General features: G+C 31.7%; 2 protein-coding genes across 2 annotated transcripts in view; one reads left to right on the forward strand and one right to left on the reverse strand.

The window, feature by feature from the left end:
- LOC149908818 (uncharacterized) overlaps positions 1 to 18250 on the reverse strand; it is a 52882-nt gene that overhangs the window by 21609 nt on the left and 13023 nt on the right. Inside the window, exons 2-3 of the mRNA XM_090101576.1 lie at positions 3369 to 3481; positions 119 to 214 (exon numbers count right to left, since the gene is read on the reverse strand). Of these exons, the coding sequence (XP_089957702.1) occupies positions 119 to 214; positions 3369 to 3481 (209 nt within the window). The remainder of the gene's footprint in view (positions 1 to 118; positions 215 to 3368; positions 3482 to 18250) is intronic.
- On the forward strand, positions 6187 to 9956 carry LOC149908819 (uncharacterized). The gene is made up of 3 exons (XM_090101482.1): positions 6187 to 6243; positions 8819 to 9004; positions 9092 to 9956. Exons 1-3 carry the CDS (start codon positions 6187 to 6189, stop codon positions 9176 to 9178), a joined length of 330 nt encoding a protein of 109 aa, XP_089957608.1. The 3' UTR covers positions 9179 to 9956.

The following is an 18250-nucleotide window of genomic DNA, read 5'->3' on the forward strand; positions in this document are numbered from 1 at the left end:
ACGTACCGTAGCAACAAAGTTGAAACTCGCAGAAAAATTTAATTAAAGTAACCTAAAACTAGATATTTCGCACAGAAGTTCTGCGAATCTTTTCAAGTATTTCCTAGACTTAACTCACGTTAATGTCGGCTCCGGTGAAATTATAAAACTCGTACGGCGGGTCCCTCCCGCGGACGTACTGCATAATTCGCTGGCTATTCTTGAAGAAGACCACCTGTATGGAAAATAAAAATTATTATACGATATGGAGGCGTGAATTTGACACGTGATAGATGTGAAAAATTTTCATGGATAAAGCAGCACTTTTTTGAAGTGAAACTTTTTTAGGCGCGTTGAGAGTAAAATTTCAAGGTCTCGTCATAGCAATACACCGTCCCGTCACTTTGAATCTTGCCAAAGAAATTTCACTTCCGACACATGCTCGGCTCACACGCTCTTTTTAGTATAGAATATTATATATTTTTATCTTATTATTTACCCTCCATATTCAAAGGCAAAGTAATATAATTAACAATATTGAATTTGACATGTTTTTCACATTTTGTAAAAAACCTACGCAAATGAAAAATTAATTTTTAACGTTGCTTTTGAATATAATTATCAGTTAAACATGTTCGATAGTGTAACAGAGTATCCCGCCTTGTAAACAAGAATAAAAGTCATAATGAAAAATAAACATTTGAACAACAACTCTTTTATATTTTGTAAAATTTGTTCAAATCTTATATGAAATATTGAGTGTTTTTAAAGCAAATTAGAACTTTTTTTTAATATGAGTAGTATTACTTCTTATATAATAAATAATAATACTTAGTTTAAAAAAAAACTAAAAAACACGCTTTTTATAGAAAACCGAACTAAAAAATAGAAAATTTTATCAAGTGTATTGTCATCGGTCCTCAATAAATCTACAAAGTTTGAACGAAATCTGGCCGTTTAAAGTGTGTCAAAATCGCGCCCAAAGAAGTCGGTTACAAACAAACATACAGGTGAAGCTAATATAAAGCGTGTAAAAAAGGATAGTAAATTTTGGATATTGAATATTTTAATACTTTAAACAGTTGCATATTAATAATACATATTATTAACTTGATAATCTTAAACAATATACACACTCTTTTCTATGAAGGAAATAATAACATGCAATGGTATTAAAGCAAAAAAAAACCTATTTATTTGAGCCATGGTACTCGTAATTTTCCATAAAATGACTATTTATTATCTGTGGCTGTGCCAGCTTAACTAGGATAGATGCATGGGGATTTTAGTAAGTGTATGAAAAAGATAAACTAAGAAATATAGCTACATATAACATTCAGTTCCTTGTATTTTATTATTCAATCGCTTCTATATTTTCACGGCTTGAAAATAATATCATATTTGTAATAGAATTTCTTACACAATGTGATTGCTATTTTGGACTAAAATTATTTTTAACCCTATTATAGACCATTGTCATCTTCATGTGACCACAAAATTATAATCAGTACTGTGATAACGAAGACTATGCCTCTTACGATGAAACGAAGGAATAGAGGCTGATAAATTATATGAATCTTAATGTAGTTATCTTTTATAACTATTCGCAATTTTTAATAATTTATTTTTAAAACCTATCGTAACATATTGTGCTTCCTATGTGCATCCTAACCTAATACATCGATTCAAAAAGCATTTCTAGAAGCTAAGTTGAAAATAGATTTGAGATTGACTCTCTATATTCTACCTATTCGATTTTATAGAAACGTGAATAACCTAGTACTTAGCCTTTCATGACATTCAATTCAATACAACAAAGTTCTGAACGTATATATGCCATCTAGTAGGTATATTTTTTACTCCATTTAAATAGTGTCTTTTGCACCCCCTAAAAATAATCTAGACGTCCTTGTAAGTCTGCATAATAAAATATTATAGACTAGCTTTCCGCCTGCGGCTTCGCCCGCGTTTTCAAAGAAAAACCCGCATAGTTCCCGTTCCCGTGGGATTTCCGGGATAAAACCTAGCCTATGTTACTCGTGGATAATGTAGCTTTCGAATGGTGAAAGAATTTTTAAAATCGGTCCAGTAGTTTATGAGCCTATTCATTACAATCAAACAAACAAACAAAGTTTTCCTCTTTATAATATTAGTGTAGATGTAGATGTAGATGTAGACAAAGGAATTATTTTTACTGAAAATTTGTAACTTTCATATAACATTTTAGATATTTTTCACAGAAACATAAACTATAGTCAGCTTAATGTCTGTATATAAAACGCCAGCATTTATCTTAATAAATTAAAGCAGTGCATTTCAGAAATAGCAGTACATTTGTAATAATTTATCTCTAAAGCTTAAACAAAACCAGTTAAAACCTTTTATAATGGATTCTTAGCTTTCTTTGATTATGAAAATGCAGTTAAATTGTGTACTTATTAATTCACGGTACAATATAACAGTGTAACTATTGTTTCAATTGCTCTTGCATTGTATACCTTCATTTAAATATAATATTAAGGTATCATAAAATTATATCAATATCTACATAAAAGACAATTTAGTTTTTCTCTTTGAATTATACAAAAGTTCACGAATAAATAATTTGACTGAATCGTAATATTTAAATAAACAAATAAAGCATGATTGTTCTAAATTATACTCACAGTATAATGAATATTATTTTAATGTAAATGAATTTACCGAATAAACATAGTGATGTAGTAGTGAATTAAGTAGATTGCAGGAGGAATGCAAACAATATAGTATGAAACATTCGTAACATTAAGCAAATGTTAAAACGCAAACTAAAATGGAAGCTACATATTCATTGTACGTAACATCGAACACTGAGTAATTTTAGGCGTTTCAAAGTGAAAATCAAATTGGCTTATTGTAGACGAATAGATAGTACAATAGTTCATTAATATCAAAGCTGAATGCATGTAATAGTGTGATTATGAATATGAGATAATAGTTGATATTAATAGATTTACATGTTTATGCATTGAAATTTAAAATTGTACTTATCGATTTTGTTCGGTGTGTGTCAAATAAAAACTGATTGAACTATTACTACCTACAATTATTAGACTATCACAGACAGACTACAATAATTATTGTTAGTTATAACAACCACACAATTTATGTATTTTACTCGTACGTTGTTTAGTAAATCAATAACACAGCGACTGTTCTAACGGTGAAACGAAAGCTGAGAAAACCACATAATTATATTGTAACTAAAAATAACAAAGAAAAATCCTTCAGCAAGAACATATTCCAGTCTAATTATTATCACGCGTTGAATTACGTAAACATAATACCTACTGCAACGCTAAGGAGCTACACATCTTTAAATTACCCAGTTAATTATAGCACAACTTTACCTTGTAAATAGTTCCTGGATCTACATTATGCTCGCAGCGCAGTACTGCACTGTGGCCGTGTACCACGAACCGTGGAGCTCGGAGGTCCACCCACACGTCCGACATGCTTGATACTGCGAAAATAAAAAGAGTTATCGAAATTGATTCATAGACGAAGATATCTGCGAACACACAATAAATAGGATGAAGTTTTAAAATAGTAAAGTAATAAATAAAGTGATGTGTATGGGGATCTGATCAATATTTTTACGGACAATTACATAGGTATGTGAAGTACCTTAACCTTAGGCTTATCCTGCCCCTTGTCAGGTAGGTGATCCCTTACAAAGAATTATTACAAAAAGTATAGTTTAAAGATCTTCCTTTAAAAACAGAATAATATGATGTATCTACTCTATGCACTCTATAAAGTAAGACATTTAGATTTATTATCCAAAAGCAATAAAACCCTTTCCACGCTTTGAATCCATTATTTAATCTTATGAAGAGTAATAAATCGTCTAGCTATATGTTATAGTATCGGGAATTTAGCAAAATATAGTTCAGGTGATTGAATACATAGGTTAAAAGCACATAAGAGCAACTCATACTAACTTATGGCAAAGCAATCTGTGGTTAAACGAATAGTTTGAACATTACCCTACTTCAGTTCCACAGTTTGTGTATCGGCTCACCATAAATTAGAAGTGGTTCGAATTTATGGATTAATTCCGTTAAAACCCGGTTTACTTGCCGTGTACTGAAAGTGTGATTTATGTGATACAGGAAGGATACAGGTGTTATGAATGCTGGTATATTTATTTATTAAACGATTTTACGATTTTTCCCATTTTTATTTTTATGAGCTAAATCATCATAATCGTGGTCATGTTATATCAATATTGTATCAGTATTGAAAATAACGTCAGCATGAAGAATTTAATTGTTTATGTTTATAACAATTGGTTACTTCAGTATTTAATGCTTTTTAACTGATATATTTATCTTAGATGTTATGTTGATACCAGAACCTTTTCAAATTTACAAAAACCACTCAATATATTTAAATATTTAAAGCCCACTCAGAATGAGTTTATACGATTTACTTTGCGTCTTTTTTCCTCATCTCCGTAAGTGTGTTAAAGTGTTTATATATGAAGCTGATAAATAAGACAAAATGTATAACATTTTTACCTCAAATAGTGTAATAAACAACCCATAATATTTCACATCGCGTCGATATAACATATTGAACAAAAACTCTATTTTCAGAACATCCTCTCTATGATTGATTTTGTTTTTTGACTACGCTAGAACTACCTTTATTAGTGCATTTAAAACGATACAATTTGTTATATGTATTATATTCAAATATATTTTGCTATAATAATTAATAGATAGAGAAAAATAATGAACGTTTTACAAACCCCTAAATTCAAGCTTATTTTTTACTAGGAGATTTTCTTTAAGCCTCCTGCTAATAGTATATCAAAATAACTTATTGTGTAGGTAATTCTATTTGATAGGTAACAACAATAAGCCTAGGGTTAAAATCGAATTATAATACACTAGCTGTGCCCCGCGGTTTCACCCGCATTGCTCCGCTCTTGTTGGTCTTAGCGTGATGATATACATTGCATATATCCTTCCTCAATTAATGGGCTATCTAACACCGAAATAATTTTTCAAATCTGGCAAGTAGTTCCTGTGATTAGCGCGTTCAAACAAACAAACTCTTCAGCTTTATAATATTATTATATAGAATATAATAATAATCTTTTCAAAGTGATGAGTTTATACTGAAACAAGATGCGCATTTACAGTAACCGCTTCAATAAGAACTAAGGGTTGTAATAAGTAAGGGAGCATCTAAAAGCTCACGTACACGTTAGCTCGTTACGTATTTACGGCGATTGCTCTTCGGAAGAATTAGAGGAAATTCCATGGGGAATAGGTGCTCTAAATCCGTTGTTAATAATTCATATTTTCTAATGGGAGGTGAATAGGAGTGAAATGTACTTTTGTAGTGTATTTTTGAGGCATTGTAACTGAGCGATATTTTTAAGGCAAATAGGTCATCATGACAATATAATGGACTTACTTTCTATATTGCACGCCTCATAAGCGAAGCGTTGAGGTGGGTACTACTGTCACTTCGCGCAAAACATCTGACTTTTCAAACTTAAAATGTCTTTATGTATCATACATTGCACTTGTAAGATAATACATACACACACATATTAAGAAAAAACACTATTTTTAACGTTCATGATATTTTTGATGTCATTTTTGTTATTTAAACTAGTTAAAAAACAGTTTAAAAAAGTTCTGTCTTGGACGTCCGTGTGTCTGTATGTGCGGATCCTTTTTCTTGTTAACACGATAGCGACCGAAATACTTTACTAATCGAGTCTTTTTTTTTCTCTTACGCTTGAGTATGCTCAGGAATAGAACCCTTTCATTTTTCAGGGTCTGATTCGATGTGGTTTAATTGTTATTAAATAAACAAAAATAATAATTAATAAATATTTATTAAAAAAAAATTATGAGGCGTGCACTTTTGGATTTTCCAAATTATTTTTTCTTACGATCAGTGGATATTCATGTTATAAATTAATTACTACATACTTTAAAATGTTGGTCGACTGAGTGAGTTAATAAAAATTAAACAGTACCTAGGTACTTCAAATGTCTCAAGTTTCTGAAGTAAATTAAAAAGTAAAAAAATATCTCATCATTGGTAACCTTAACTTGTGTACTTGTAAATTGTTTTATTAAAATTGTATACTTAAGCTTTACAATTTTAATAAAACAATTTATCTTTCTTACAAGCATTGTTATGTTCCCAACAACAAAAGCAATAACGCAAAGTAATATCAAAGCAGATACATCCCAGGTTTGCTCCTTACAATTAAATGCTAACAGTCGACAATTGCAACAGCGCAAACAATTTGCCGCTTATTCAACGCACTATTATTTATTCATTGCGCCGTCAAAGTCTACTTTTCTTTAACGAGCCTTTGTTCAGCTCAGATCTAGAACATTCCAGGCGTCTCCCCCTTTCTTGTTATTACAATGAGCTAAGATTTTCAACAGTATTTGCGGGAAATTATTAGGAGCAATTCTGATACTTTAATTATACCATCTTTTGGTTTGAGCGAAAATTTGTACGACTGAAATGAATTTTCGGTGCTTTGTTACCGCGCAATTATCAAATTTATGAAAGACAGTGAAAATGTCTAAAAAAATATCAACAGGTACTTGACTGTTTCACTAAAAGCTACATTGTAACCTAAAAAAACATAGAGCACTTTACTTCGAATTCTGTAATATAAACAAACGACATTATGTCTGTCGATTTTCTGTTTGTCATGGTAACAACTTCCAAATTGCCGCAAAAACTTTTACCCACAATCCACTCCCCACGCTTTCTCTGAATTGTATCTTAAATCTTGGGTCAAGGTTTATATTCTCAATGAAGAAACTATCCTGAGCAACTATTCCAAGAACTAAATCTTTAAAGATTTATGTATTCCACTAAGAAATTCACCTTGACCATCAGTATAATTAAGGAACACCACACATTAAACCGAGGAAAACAATTTAAGTAAAGACATAAACGATAAATGGTGTACACTTAGCAGAATAAGAAGGGATGAGACAAGGCCCTAATGGTTTAGGGTTGCCATAAATTGAGAGATAAGACACATATTACAGTCCCTAAACAAGCAAAGGATAATAAAGTCCCGATTTCAAATAACCCAATACGCATGGATTAATTAAATTATCCGGAAAACGAAATCTTTTGTATGAAATTTATTATGACACATTTATGTGAATTCAATATTACATTTAATTTCTTTGATGTTTTAACAACATAGATATAATACCAAAAAGGACTCTACGCATATAAATATTTATGAAAGGTACTTTCTCTCTCAATCATGTATTGATTACTGATAAAATATTATGAGTATTTAATATTTGAATACGCCGTATAATAGGTACAAAGTTTTTATTATTTTTCATCATGAATATTTTTTTAATAACTTAACAAGGATTTACTTATTTAAAGAATTGGTGTACAGCATTCTTCAGTAGAATAAATAATATTGTTGTTTATTTATTTTCCGTAGGACGTAAGTAGGTGTGTTGTATTTATCGTAAAGTCCTTGTTTATCGAAAATATTTGCCATTTTATTGGTCTGTTGTTCTTTCGCCTATTATTTGTTTAGGTTTTAACGTACATAGGTATTACCAGAATATCTAATGAGGGACTATAAAAACGATTGTTATAGTAATTATTGAATGATAATATGTACTGATAATGATATATACGAAAGAATGAAGTAATTTTTCAAGACGTTAGCCTAATCCATTTTTTATGTATTCTATAATATTATTATTCGTCAGTTAAAAGAGAGTTTTATCGTAGATATTTAAAGTTTTTAAGTATTTGTATATGATTTTTAGGGCTACAACATCAACTATAAACTTCCCTTGTCATTCAGTTTGAAAGGTAAGGATCTGATTTCCGATAGCGATGGGTTCCTTTAACCTTTAGGCCCTTCGCTCATGGAGCTACTCAAAAATGACTGAACTAATCAGTAATTACGATTACAAACCTGTTACAAATTGTATCTCGCATACAACGCTACTCAAGTTATAAGGTTTCAGTCACTTCTGTTATTTGCTCGTTCATTTTTATCATAAAAAACAAAGAAACTCGGGAAACCAGTAGCGTGGAGACCGACACGACGCGTCGCGCGTGATTTGTTGCTAACGCATTACTCACCAGTTAGTAACTAGTCGCGTCGTGTGCGAATCTCCATAGAACATGTATGGGCTGTGACGCTCAGGCAACTCGTTACACTGAGAAAATTTTGCTTTAGCAAAGTACCAATTTAGCTCGGTTAAAAATTATTCTGCTGCATTCAATCAAGACATATTTAAAATGTGCATTAAAGCTTTGCTAGTATTATACAAGCAAGTATTGCTAAATATTCTTAGCTATTATTAAAAAAGTACTTATTTATTTCAAAATTAACGACTCGGTCAATATTACCTTTACCGAATTAGGTTCAAAATAGACAAGCTTACGTTATTATTTAATGATAAGTAAGTTATTTATTTTTAGACATAATATTATTTGGCTAAAATTAAATCACTTGCTATGAAGCATATAACCGTGTTTCTTACTTAAAAACAAACAAGTAACTTATCTATTGGTACATAAGCACAGCTCGGCAATTAACAATGGAGCGAATACTATTTTTGACCGAGTAACTTGATAAAAATTAAACAAGGAATTGGCTGCGTAGCCTGCAAAGTCGGCCATTTCTATCAAATCATAGTCGAGTGACGAACGTGTCTGTTGAAGCGCCGCCTCAGCACCTACAAGGCAGATTCAAATTTACATTAAAAACAATAATTTTTCATCATCATTTTGAATTTTAATCAAACTATTATAGAAGCTGCAAGATGCAGAAGACAAACTATTATGGCTCAAAAACTCCTCTGAGCCATGGACAGCCGTAGAACTAAAGTGGCAAGAAACTACAGAGACGAGGCTAATTGCTGCAAAAGAGTTAACCATAGCTCCAATACCTCAATACAATGAATATGCTGCTCTTAAAAAACCCAAAGGATATCTTCTGGTGAGTTAAGTTTTTTAGAATTTTTTGTCTGCTTTAGTTTAATTACTTTTGTATACTTACTTACGTTTTTTTTTTATTTGTTTACAGCTAGAAAAAGATATGAAAAGCAAAGGACAATATACCGAAATCACTGAAAGCTTCCCCACAGTCAAACCAAAAATAAATTTGAATTAGTAAGTTACTTCTGATCAAGCATCATATTGTCATATACCTATTACTTTAATATGTAAATTACATAAGGTAGGTACGATATAGTTCCGATATGATATCTGCATATCTACACATCAAATTTGTAACGAGGTTCAACCAGAATATTTTATAATAGAAAACGAACAATATGTAAAGAGCTTATTGTACTTAAATTTTTTTTGGTGCAAAAAATGTTTAAGTTTTAGCATTTATGAAGACGAATGTGAATAATGTTTCAATGAGAATAAATTCAAATGTTTAAAAAAATGACGGATTTACTTGTTGGGTTGTAATAAAATTACATATTAGATCAAAAAGATTACTTATTCTCCTAGCTTATTCTATGGTTTTTGTCTAAACTTTTAACTTATCAAATACATTTATAAGTACAATAATTAAGGTGTATTAACTTGATTACATTACCATAATGGTTGTTTGTTTTTATGTAAACAAACCTAAACCACTTTCATTAGAGAACAAACACCAACATCGCGAAATAAAATCAGCTGTTCCGTAGATTTTGGCAGAGTAGATAATTCCACTTTTGTATATTATGAAACAGCTGATATTTCTTTTACGATGTTGGATTTGGTCCTATACCTAATTAAAGTTGTTCAGGTTAATCTGAGTCATTCCTTAAAAGTTTGCTCATGATTTATATTTCACCCTGTTATTGTGAAAATTAAAACACAGAACTCCAGTATCGTTTCTTGACATTGTGAATTGTGTACTATTTTTAAAAGTAGTAGTATTTAAGTGTAAGTAGTAGATATTATGTTACTTGAAATGATTGTATCATGTACTGAATAAAGCTAATTTCATTAATTTGCATAATTTTCTTTCAGTTTCTTCGAAGTTTTTGGTGTGTCGGCAAAATTAGTGTTGTTTTCCTACATGAAAGTTTCATTGGCTTTTTTTCCGACATGCCAAAATTTTTCCCACTGCATTAATAATGGTACAAATGACAACATATCGAACTAGATAAATATTTTCAGTATGAGCTGACCTCACATTGTATACAGGGTGTAACAGAAAGGGGGTACACATCTAAGAAGGGCGTGATGTACTGATGAAACTGAACAGTACATCACGCCCTGTTCGTTTCCTTTCAGTTTCTTCGAAGTTTTTGGTGTGTCGGCAAAATTAGTGTTGTTTTCCTACATGAAAGTTTCATTGGCTTTTTTTCCGACATGCCAAAATTTTTCCCACTGCATTAATAATGGTACAAATGACAACATATCGAACTAGATAAATATTTTCAGTATGAGCTGACCTCACATTGTATACAGGGTGTAACAGAAAGGGGGTACACATCTAAGAAGGGCGTGATGTACTGATGAAACTGAACAGTACATCACGCCCTGTTCGGATGTGTATATCCCCTTACACCTTGTATAGGTTTTACGAACATTCACAGGTCAGCTTATACTGAAAATATATTATAGCTTAATATGTGTCGTTTGAATTATTACTTGCAACAAAGTATTTTAGCTATGGTTACCTAATAAACCCGCCTAAGAATTCAAAGTAACTTGGCTAAATATACCAATCTTAATTGACTAGAAAGAACAGAGTATATTTAGTTATAGTTACCCAATGAACACGATTGACAGTACCCAGTAACTTGGCTACGTATACAAATTTTTAATTGAGTAGAAGTAACAAAGTAGATTGGCTGTCCCTACCCAATAAATATGATTAACATTACTGTGTTACTTAGCTAGTTTTACAAAACAACATATTTGAAATCACTGAATTACTTTGCTAAAAACAACAGAGCACGTTGGGTATTGTTAACAGAGTAACACGATTGACTATAGTAAATAGGTTTGTTAAGTTTACTGAGTGAATAGGTTAAAAGCAACAAACCCTTAATACGTATTTTTTGACCACCTTAGTGGGCTTATATTACCAACATACGTTAACAAAGTTGACTTGTATAATTTTAGCAACAAACTTTGCAGGCTCCCTCCGAAGCAAGTTACTCGGTTGTAAATAGCTGCAACTTGATTATTTATAGCCGTTACGTTTTCTCAGTGTAGTAATTTGAGTTTGTGACTAGTTCTTTTTGAGTAGCTCCATGAGCGAAGGGCCTTACAGTTTCCTAGAAACCTCTAGAAAACAAACAATTCGCAACATATTCAGAACTCCAGTAGTACTTACTTTGACTTTTATCTTAAGTCTGAACATGACGTTCACGTGTTTCCAACTTACCTTATAATTAAAACTTCACTTCCTTACGGCTTACATCAACTTACATTTCAGGATTGAGTCTTACAAAATTTAGTCAACTTTCAACTTTCATCAAACTTGTATTAATCAAGAGTTTTTGGTATTACTTACCATATTAATGTTATATACTGTTTAGCTCATTAGAAAAACTTTTATTCATCGTTTTTAACTCTAAGAACATTGTTTATCTGTATATTTTTGTCTTGTGAAAGAGAAGTGATCTTCTTGAATGTTCATAAATGAATAGGTGTGAGTTGAATTCACCATTTAAAATAATTTTAGTATATGCAAAGCCAAATTTACAAGGAAAATTTAATAAGCTTAATACGTTTTACCGCTAAAGGTAAAGGAAGCAAGCACGTATTTAATTTATGACCAAATTAATTAAGGCAAATCCGAAACAGACACGTTGAGCCGCGACAAACCTCAATGCAGGAGTTAATCGCAGCAAATGTAATTTCACGTATACGTTGTTATTATATTTTACTATACTTGGAAGCTTTCTTTAGAAAGTCTTTAGATAATAATATGACAATTTGACTTGAAGTGAAAGTAGAATTCCCATGTAGGTATGTGTTGTATAAGCATGTGTCCTTTTTAGGGTTCCGTACCTCAAAAGGAAAAAACGGAACCCTTATAGGATCACTTTGTTGTCCGTCTGTCCGTCCGTCCGTCCGTCCGTCTGTCAAGACCCTTTTTCTCAGGAACGCGTGGAGGTATGAAGCTGAAATTTATATCAATTACTCAGGTCTACTGTCCCCCGAAGCTGTGAAAAAATCAAACTTCTAAGCCAACGCAATCAAAAGATACAGCCGTTTATGCCGCAAATTTTCGACACTTGCAAGGGAATCAAAACCTACAGGGTGCTTCCCTTGAACTCAGTATCTTGAAATTTGGTACGAAGCAACGTCTTATAGCATAGATAAAGGAAAAATTACGAAAACTATAAATTTTTAGTTACATCACATAATATATTTTTTTTAATAATTTTAAACTTACTACCACGGAACCCACGGTGCGTGAGTCCGACTCGCACTTGGCCGGTTTTTTTTTAGAACATTATGTACAACATAACACAAATACACCTTTGTTCAAATTGCAGATTTTGACGAGACAACGTCTTATAATTCGATAGAGCCGGCTGCACGCACGAAAAAACATGACTCATGCGGCGTTACCTCGCTCTGAGGCGTTCCATGTAAGGCTTGAAGTGCAAGCGAGAGCGCGGAACGAGCGACAAAGAAGCACAATCGGACGATGTCACGTTCAACTATAGTCAGTAAACCGACTTTACAGACAACCAATTTTTTTTATTTCATGTCAGTCATTGTTGTGTTTGGTAGATAATGGACAAGGGATACTCTACATAATTGCTATGCAATTACAACAAATCTTATGGAGTTGAATCTATTTGAAGGTACCTATTACTCAGGATAATATAACTCCGTAAATTCTCGAAGTTAAAAACAACGTTATACAAGTAAAATGAAAAAGAATAAGGAAAAGTTTCTGCAAAATATATGAGCAAGGGAAGTGAAGAATAGCGTTGACATGGCAAGAATTAAGACAAGCTTCAGCTGGTCTAGACCGTCTCATATCACCTCAAAGTTATTACAACCGCGAAGATTACTTCATAAAGCAACTACTGCCGTCTCGAGTGACTCAGGATAAATATTAACATTGTCCCGGCTAATAGCTTTGACAAGTTTATGTGAGAAACTTACATATGGAACATGGAATAAAATTTTAGTCAGATTCGAGAATATCTTTTTCTGGAGAGATATTAGTAGAGTCTGTAGTAACCGGTAAATATAATCTGTATTTTAGTAATCTATCTATACTAATATTATAAAGCAGAAGAGTTTGTTTGTTTGTTTGAACGCGTTAATCTGAGGAACTACTGGTCCGATTTGAAACATTTTTTCGGTGTTAGATAACCCATTTATAGAGGAAGGCTATAGGCTATAATATCATCACGCTAAGACCAACAGGAGCGAAGCAATGCGAGTGAAACCGCGGAGCACAGCTAGTCTTTAATAAAAAAGGATTGTCTTTGCCCTCTTAATGTCTCTTAGTTTTGGTGCAATATCGTGCATAATTTAGCTGACTCTAAAATATCAAATAAAGAGTTTCTATTCATATCCACAAGTTATATTTTAATAAACACCAACTATTTCACCAGTCTTTTGATGATCCATTATGATTTGTCAAACATTAATTATTGAATAAGCAAGGATAAAACGATTCAAATAAACGTCGCTCAAGAAATTACCAAAAGCTGATTCCAAGCGGATAATTGAACAAATGTAAAACGTCTTTTACATACAGTTTTAATTAAGTCTCTGAGTTGATCTCAAATTGAATATATTAATTCCTGTCAAGAGCCCTTCAAGGCGATATTCCGGAACGGAATTTGTATCATTTTATTTACAAGAATCAAGTAAAAATATATTGTACTGTGATATTGTATATTCAATAATGCAGGATTTTTTCTGTTTTTAATTTAGCTTATTTTGTATACGATATTTGTGTTTGTAGTAGATAAGTGGGGCTTTAAATCTTAATCTTATCTTAATCTTAATCTTAATACTATTATAAAGGCGAAAGTTTGTATGGATGTATGGATGTGTGGATGTATGGATGTATGGATGTATGGATGTTTGTTACTCTTTCACGTAAAAACTACTGAACCGATTACAATGAAATTTAGCACACATATAGAGGGTAACGTGGATTAACACATAGGATAGGTTTTATCCCGGAAATCCCACGGGAACGGGAACTATGCGGGTTTTCCTTTGAAAACGCGGGCGAAGCCGCGGGCGGAAATCTAGTAATTCATAAAATTTACTTGGCTTCAAGTTACAGTATACTTTTTTTCATTCGCTTCCATTCACATAATTTTTATGTACAGAAATGTTATTTAAAACTGATAATAAAAATGAATCGCAAAATGTTTTGGTAAGCGCATAACTCGAGAACGGCTGAACCGATGTCGATAATTCTTTTTTTATTATATTCCTTGAAGTACGAGGATGGTTCTTATGTAGAGAAAACGTAAACATGTACCACGGGCGAAGCCGGGGCGGACCGCTAGTTAATAATAATACTTATCTGAGGTTTTAATTTAGTGATGTTGGTGTTTCAATTATTATACTACCTACTTTATTTTTCACAATATACATATTACAATATTCAATTCATTAATCAATCCACTTTCAAATCTAGACCATTCTAGAAATTAATACTTATTTAATGTCGTTATTTTAAATTGAAAACAAAACGTTTACTGGACTTTTCCAAGACGTGACTTCATTCGTTCAATTTTATGTTATCTTATAAACAAGACAAGTATTACGTAGACCACGTTACTAGAATTTATTTTAAAATGAGTCCATTTTAAATTCCCAACGTTAAAAATAAACTACGGTTGTCCTGAAGCAATTTCCGTTTCCGTGAGTCGGATCTGATTCTTATCTGTTTATCAGATTTGTACTTGTGCTATTGGGGCCCCATTCAATAACAAATAATATTTTATAATATTACATTGTATGGAAGGTTGTATTTTGAATGTCTCATATGGTCTAAGCATATATTTGTACTATTCAGATTTGAAAAGTTGAAATAAATTTAAAATACTCGCGTGGATACATTTTCTTATTTGCGATATCTGTAGGTATTATTTTAATTTATCATATCTTATTGTCATTGATATAATTATTACTAACAATATGACATTACAACTTGGTGCAAGTAAATTTCATACACATTAACAATAAAGAAACTTCTTAAGAAAATATACTATTGGCAACATTTTCCTTAACATTTTTAAAACGGGGCCCTAATAACAAATACAGCCCTGTATTCAAAGTAAGGACGAAGCGGAGCATGGTCGGTTCGAATTTACATCTCTATCGGTTTACTTCTTCTTTCTCCTTAAACAAACACTATATGCACTAATAGCGTACTCCAACGTAACCAAATCAATAGAAGAAAGGAAGGAAATATTAAAAAAATAAAAAATCTTTCCTTAAAATCAATAGAACCCAGTCTTTAATATAGAATTTCAAACCTCCTGAGACATCGCTTCAGTAAGCTTCGCTGGTTCAATGTTCGTGAAAACTTTTTACATGAGGGTACTTAAACCTTTTTCAAGAACTCTGAGTTCACACATCGCTCTTATACTCGTAACATTTTACCTCAATTTTATAGGTAATGCTTTCGTTTTTATAATTTAAGTTTTTGAACACGATTCAATCAATTCTCAGATTGAGTATAGCCTGAAGCTAATTTGTGAGTGATGTAAAGTTTAATAAAATGCAATTATATGGTGGATTAGAAAATGAGTCAGATTATATCATTTTATGTCTATAGAACTTGTAAAATATATTTTAAAGGCTAGAGCGTCTTGTGCGGCTTACACACAATCATAATATGATTTTGAGAAAAATTTTAGGATAAAGTTATTTTTATACAGATCATTAAAAAAAATCTTTATTAAATGCTATCTTACCTCTCTTTATTAATATGTGTTATGTTCCTAGATATTTTGTAATACAATCTAATATAATATATTATAAAGGCGAAAGTTTGTATGGATGTTTGTTACTCTTTCACGTAAAAACTACTGAATGGATTTGAATGAAACTTTACCACAATATAGCTTATACTTCAGAATAACACATAGGATAGGTTTTATCCCGGAAATCCTACAAGCCGCGGGCGGAAATCTAGTCTCATATAATTTGACAATACACCCCAAATTATTACTAGAAGAAAAAAATCCAATCAAGGTAATCGCGGCAATAAAATATTTCTCCGGCTAACAGAATATCATTGTACTTTTATGAAAGCCATAATAAAAAGAGCAAATAGATGGAAAAAGAAAATGAGATTGAGGAAATGAGGTTGGCTGGAACGACAGGTAATATCGAGTGTCGGTGCCAATTGCAGCGTTTTTTTTAAATCTTAGAATGCAATCTTCATAAAATATACGTGAAATATGTATTTACTGCTAAAAATAAAGGCGCCGGATTAAATTCTCGTATGAGACGAAATGATTCGAGTGTTACAAATGAAATAATTTTTGTAAAAGGATTGTCAATCTTCTATTCATGCCGATGAAGGAAGGCGAAGATTATACGTATTGGTAATTCGTCTAATTTTGGTATTATGTATTCTCTTGTAAAAATAAGATGATCGTATGGTTTTCAAAATCTGTAGGTATCAAATTTAGTAAACATAAATATCAAACGGTATCAATTATATTCAAGCTAGGGGTTAAAACAAATAAAAATGTAATTAAGATTGTGTCAATTCAGATTTAATAACTTTTAAATATTGATCTTCTAATGGGATTTGTTGAAAAGTATGTCTCATAAAGGCAGGTTTAATGAATATATCAATCAATCATCGTCGCTTCTGAGTCTAAACCTAACTGACTAACTTTGCAGACAAAATAAAGTTTGAAATGTATACGTTCTAAACATTATTACGTATAAAATTAAATGAATTGTTACAAAACACACGCGCTCAGTAATAAGATGTTATGTATCTTACTAATAAATTCGCAGGTACGAATAAAATGCGCTGTTTGTAAACATTTCTAAGAACAACAACAATAAAACTAACTGGAGTTGTCTGTTCAGTGTGTTACTTTGAATTAGGTAACAGCAAGCGATTATAGCGCTTATCGAAAATTCGTTATGGTCTATTTTTGTTCACCGATATTTGTACGAGTAAGTACGTATAGCTATTTATTGCGTGTGCGGTGTACATTACGCTGCCGTAACATGCTGTTGAATGGGTGATATGAAATCTTATCAGTATTTAAGGCCTTCGACTTGGGCTTTATGTAAATTTAATATGCGTTATACTTCATGTTTAAGCGCTTATGGAGCTGGGAGCGTTTTCGAGGAAATAAAAAGCTGATATAAGGTTGATGCTTCTTTATGTACGACAAATATCTCGGAATGTGAATTCATATATTTATTTGGAATGAAGTCAAAATAATTAAAAACGAATAATCAAGAGTTGTTTCTCATTGTAAAATAAATGATGATATTTCATTAATTCAAGCATGTAATGAGAATCAAAGATGAATATAAAAGTAAATTTACGTTTAATTTATAATTCAATGTAAAATAATTTTCCTCGAGTTCAGCGTATTTTAATGATTTTAAATTTTCAGTGTAATCGAATAATTTTCGATCCTATTAATTTAATGGGAACTCATTCGATATCTTCACACTGATTTTGCACACACGACATTATCATAAAATAATTTTCAGCCCGTACATTTTCAGTGACGTCAACCGCTTTAAAAATATTCTCCACTAATTTACTCCGGCAAGTTTTGTCAGTGTCCTTTCGGTTTAATTTATAAAAAAACTTCAAAGGCAGTAAAAGTAAGCCTGAAATGTAATTACAAGCGGTAATCTCCACAAAGGAAGGGCTCCAAGTATGAGCGTCAATTAAAAGGCCAAGGGCTGTTCTAACTACTTATAGGATATTTAAGATTTTTTCGTCTAATTTAGCTTGAACAACTCTGAAAATAGCCTTTTGTTTTAGACTTATGTTACTTATATTAATTGTATTCGTATTTGATTACAAATTTACCTTGTTGATTTCAAATGTAAGAATTATTTTGAAAACTATATATAGGTATAGTTATATACTATTCTTTGATGCATTTGTTTTCTTTGTGTATTATTATATACTTCATTAATTAAGCTATTGCATAGCTTCTATCGCGGGCCTTGAGCGCGGGGACCGAATCCAGAAATTCCGTAACGAAAAAACCTCACGCTCCCCACTCCGACGGAC

The sequence above is a fragment of the Colias eurytheme genome, chromosome 4 (genome assembly GCF_061535395.1).
Source record: "Colias eurytheme isolate Ceu_HAF_F1 chromosome 4, ilColEury1 Martin Lab GWU primary, whole genome shotgun sequence".
Lineage (NCBI taxonomy): Eukaryota > Metazoa > Arthropoda > Insecta > Lepidoptera > Pieridae > Colias > Colias eurytheme.

What these genes read in the sequence shown, in the direction of transcription:
- LOC149908819 (XM_090101482.1), top strand. Translation starts at nt 6,187, where the DNA reads ATGTTCCCAACAACAAAAGCAATAACGCAAAGTAATATCAAAGCAGAT. An exon ending in TCAAAGCAGATACATCCCAG is followed by an intron (nt 6,244 to 8,818) that starts GTTTGCTCCTTA and finishes AAACTATTATAG; the next exon opens with AAGCTGCAAGATGCAGAAGA. An exon ending in AACCCAAAGGATATCTTCTG is followed by an intron (nt 9,005 to 9,091) that starts GTGAGTTAAGTT and finishes ATTTGTTTACAG; the next exon opens with CTAGAAAAAGATATGAAAAG.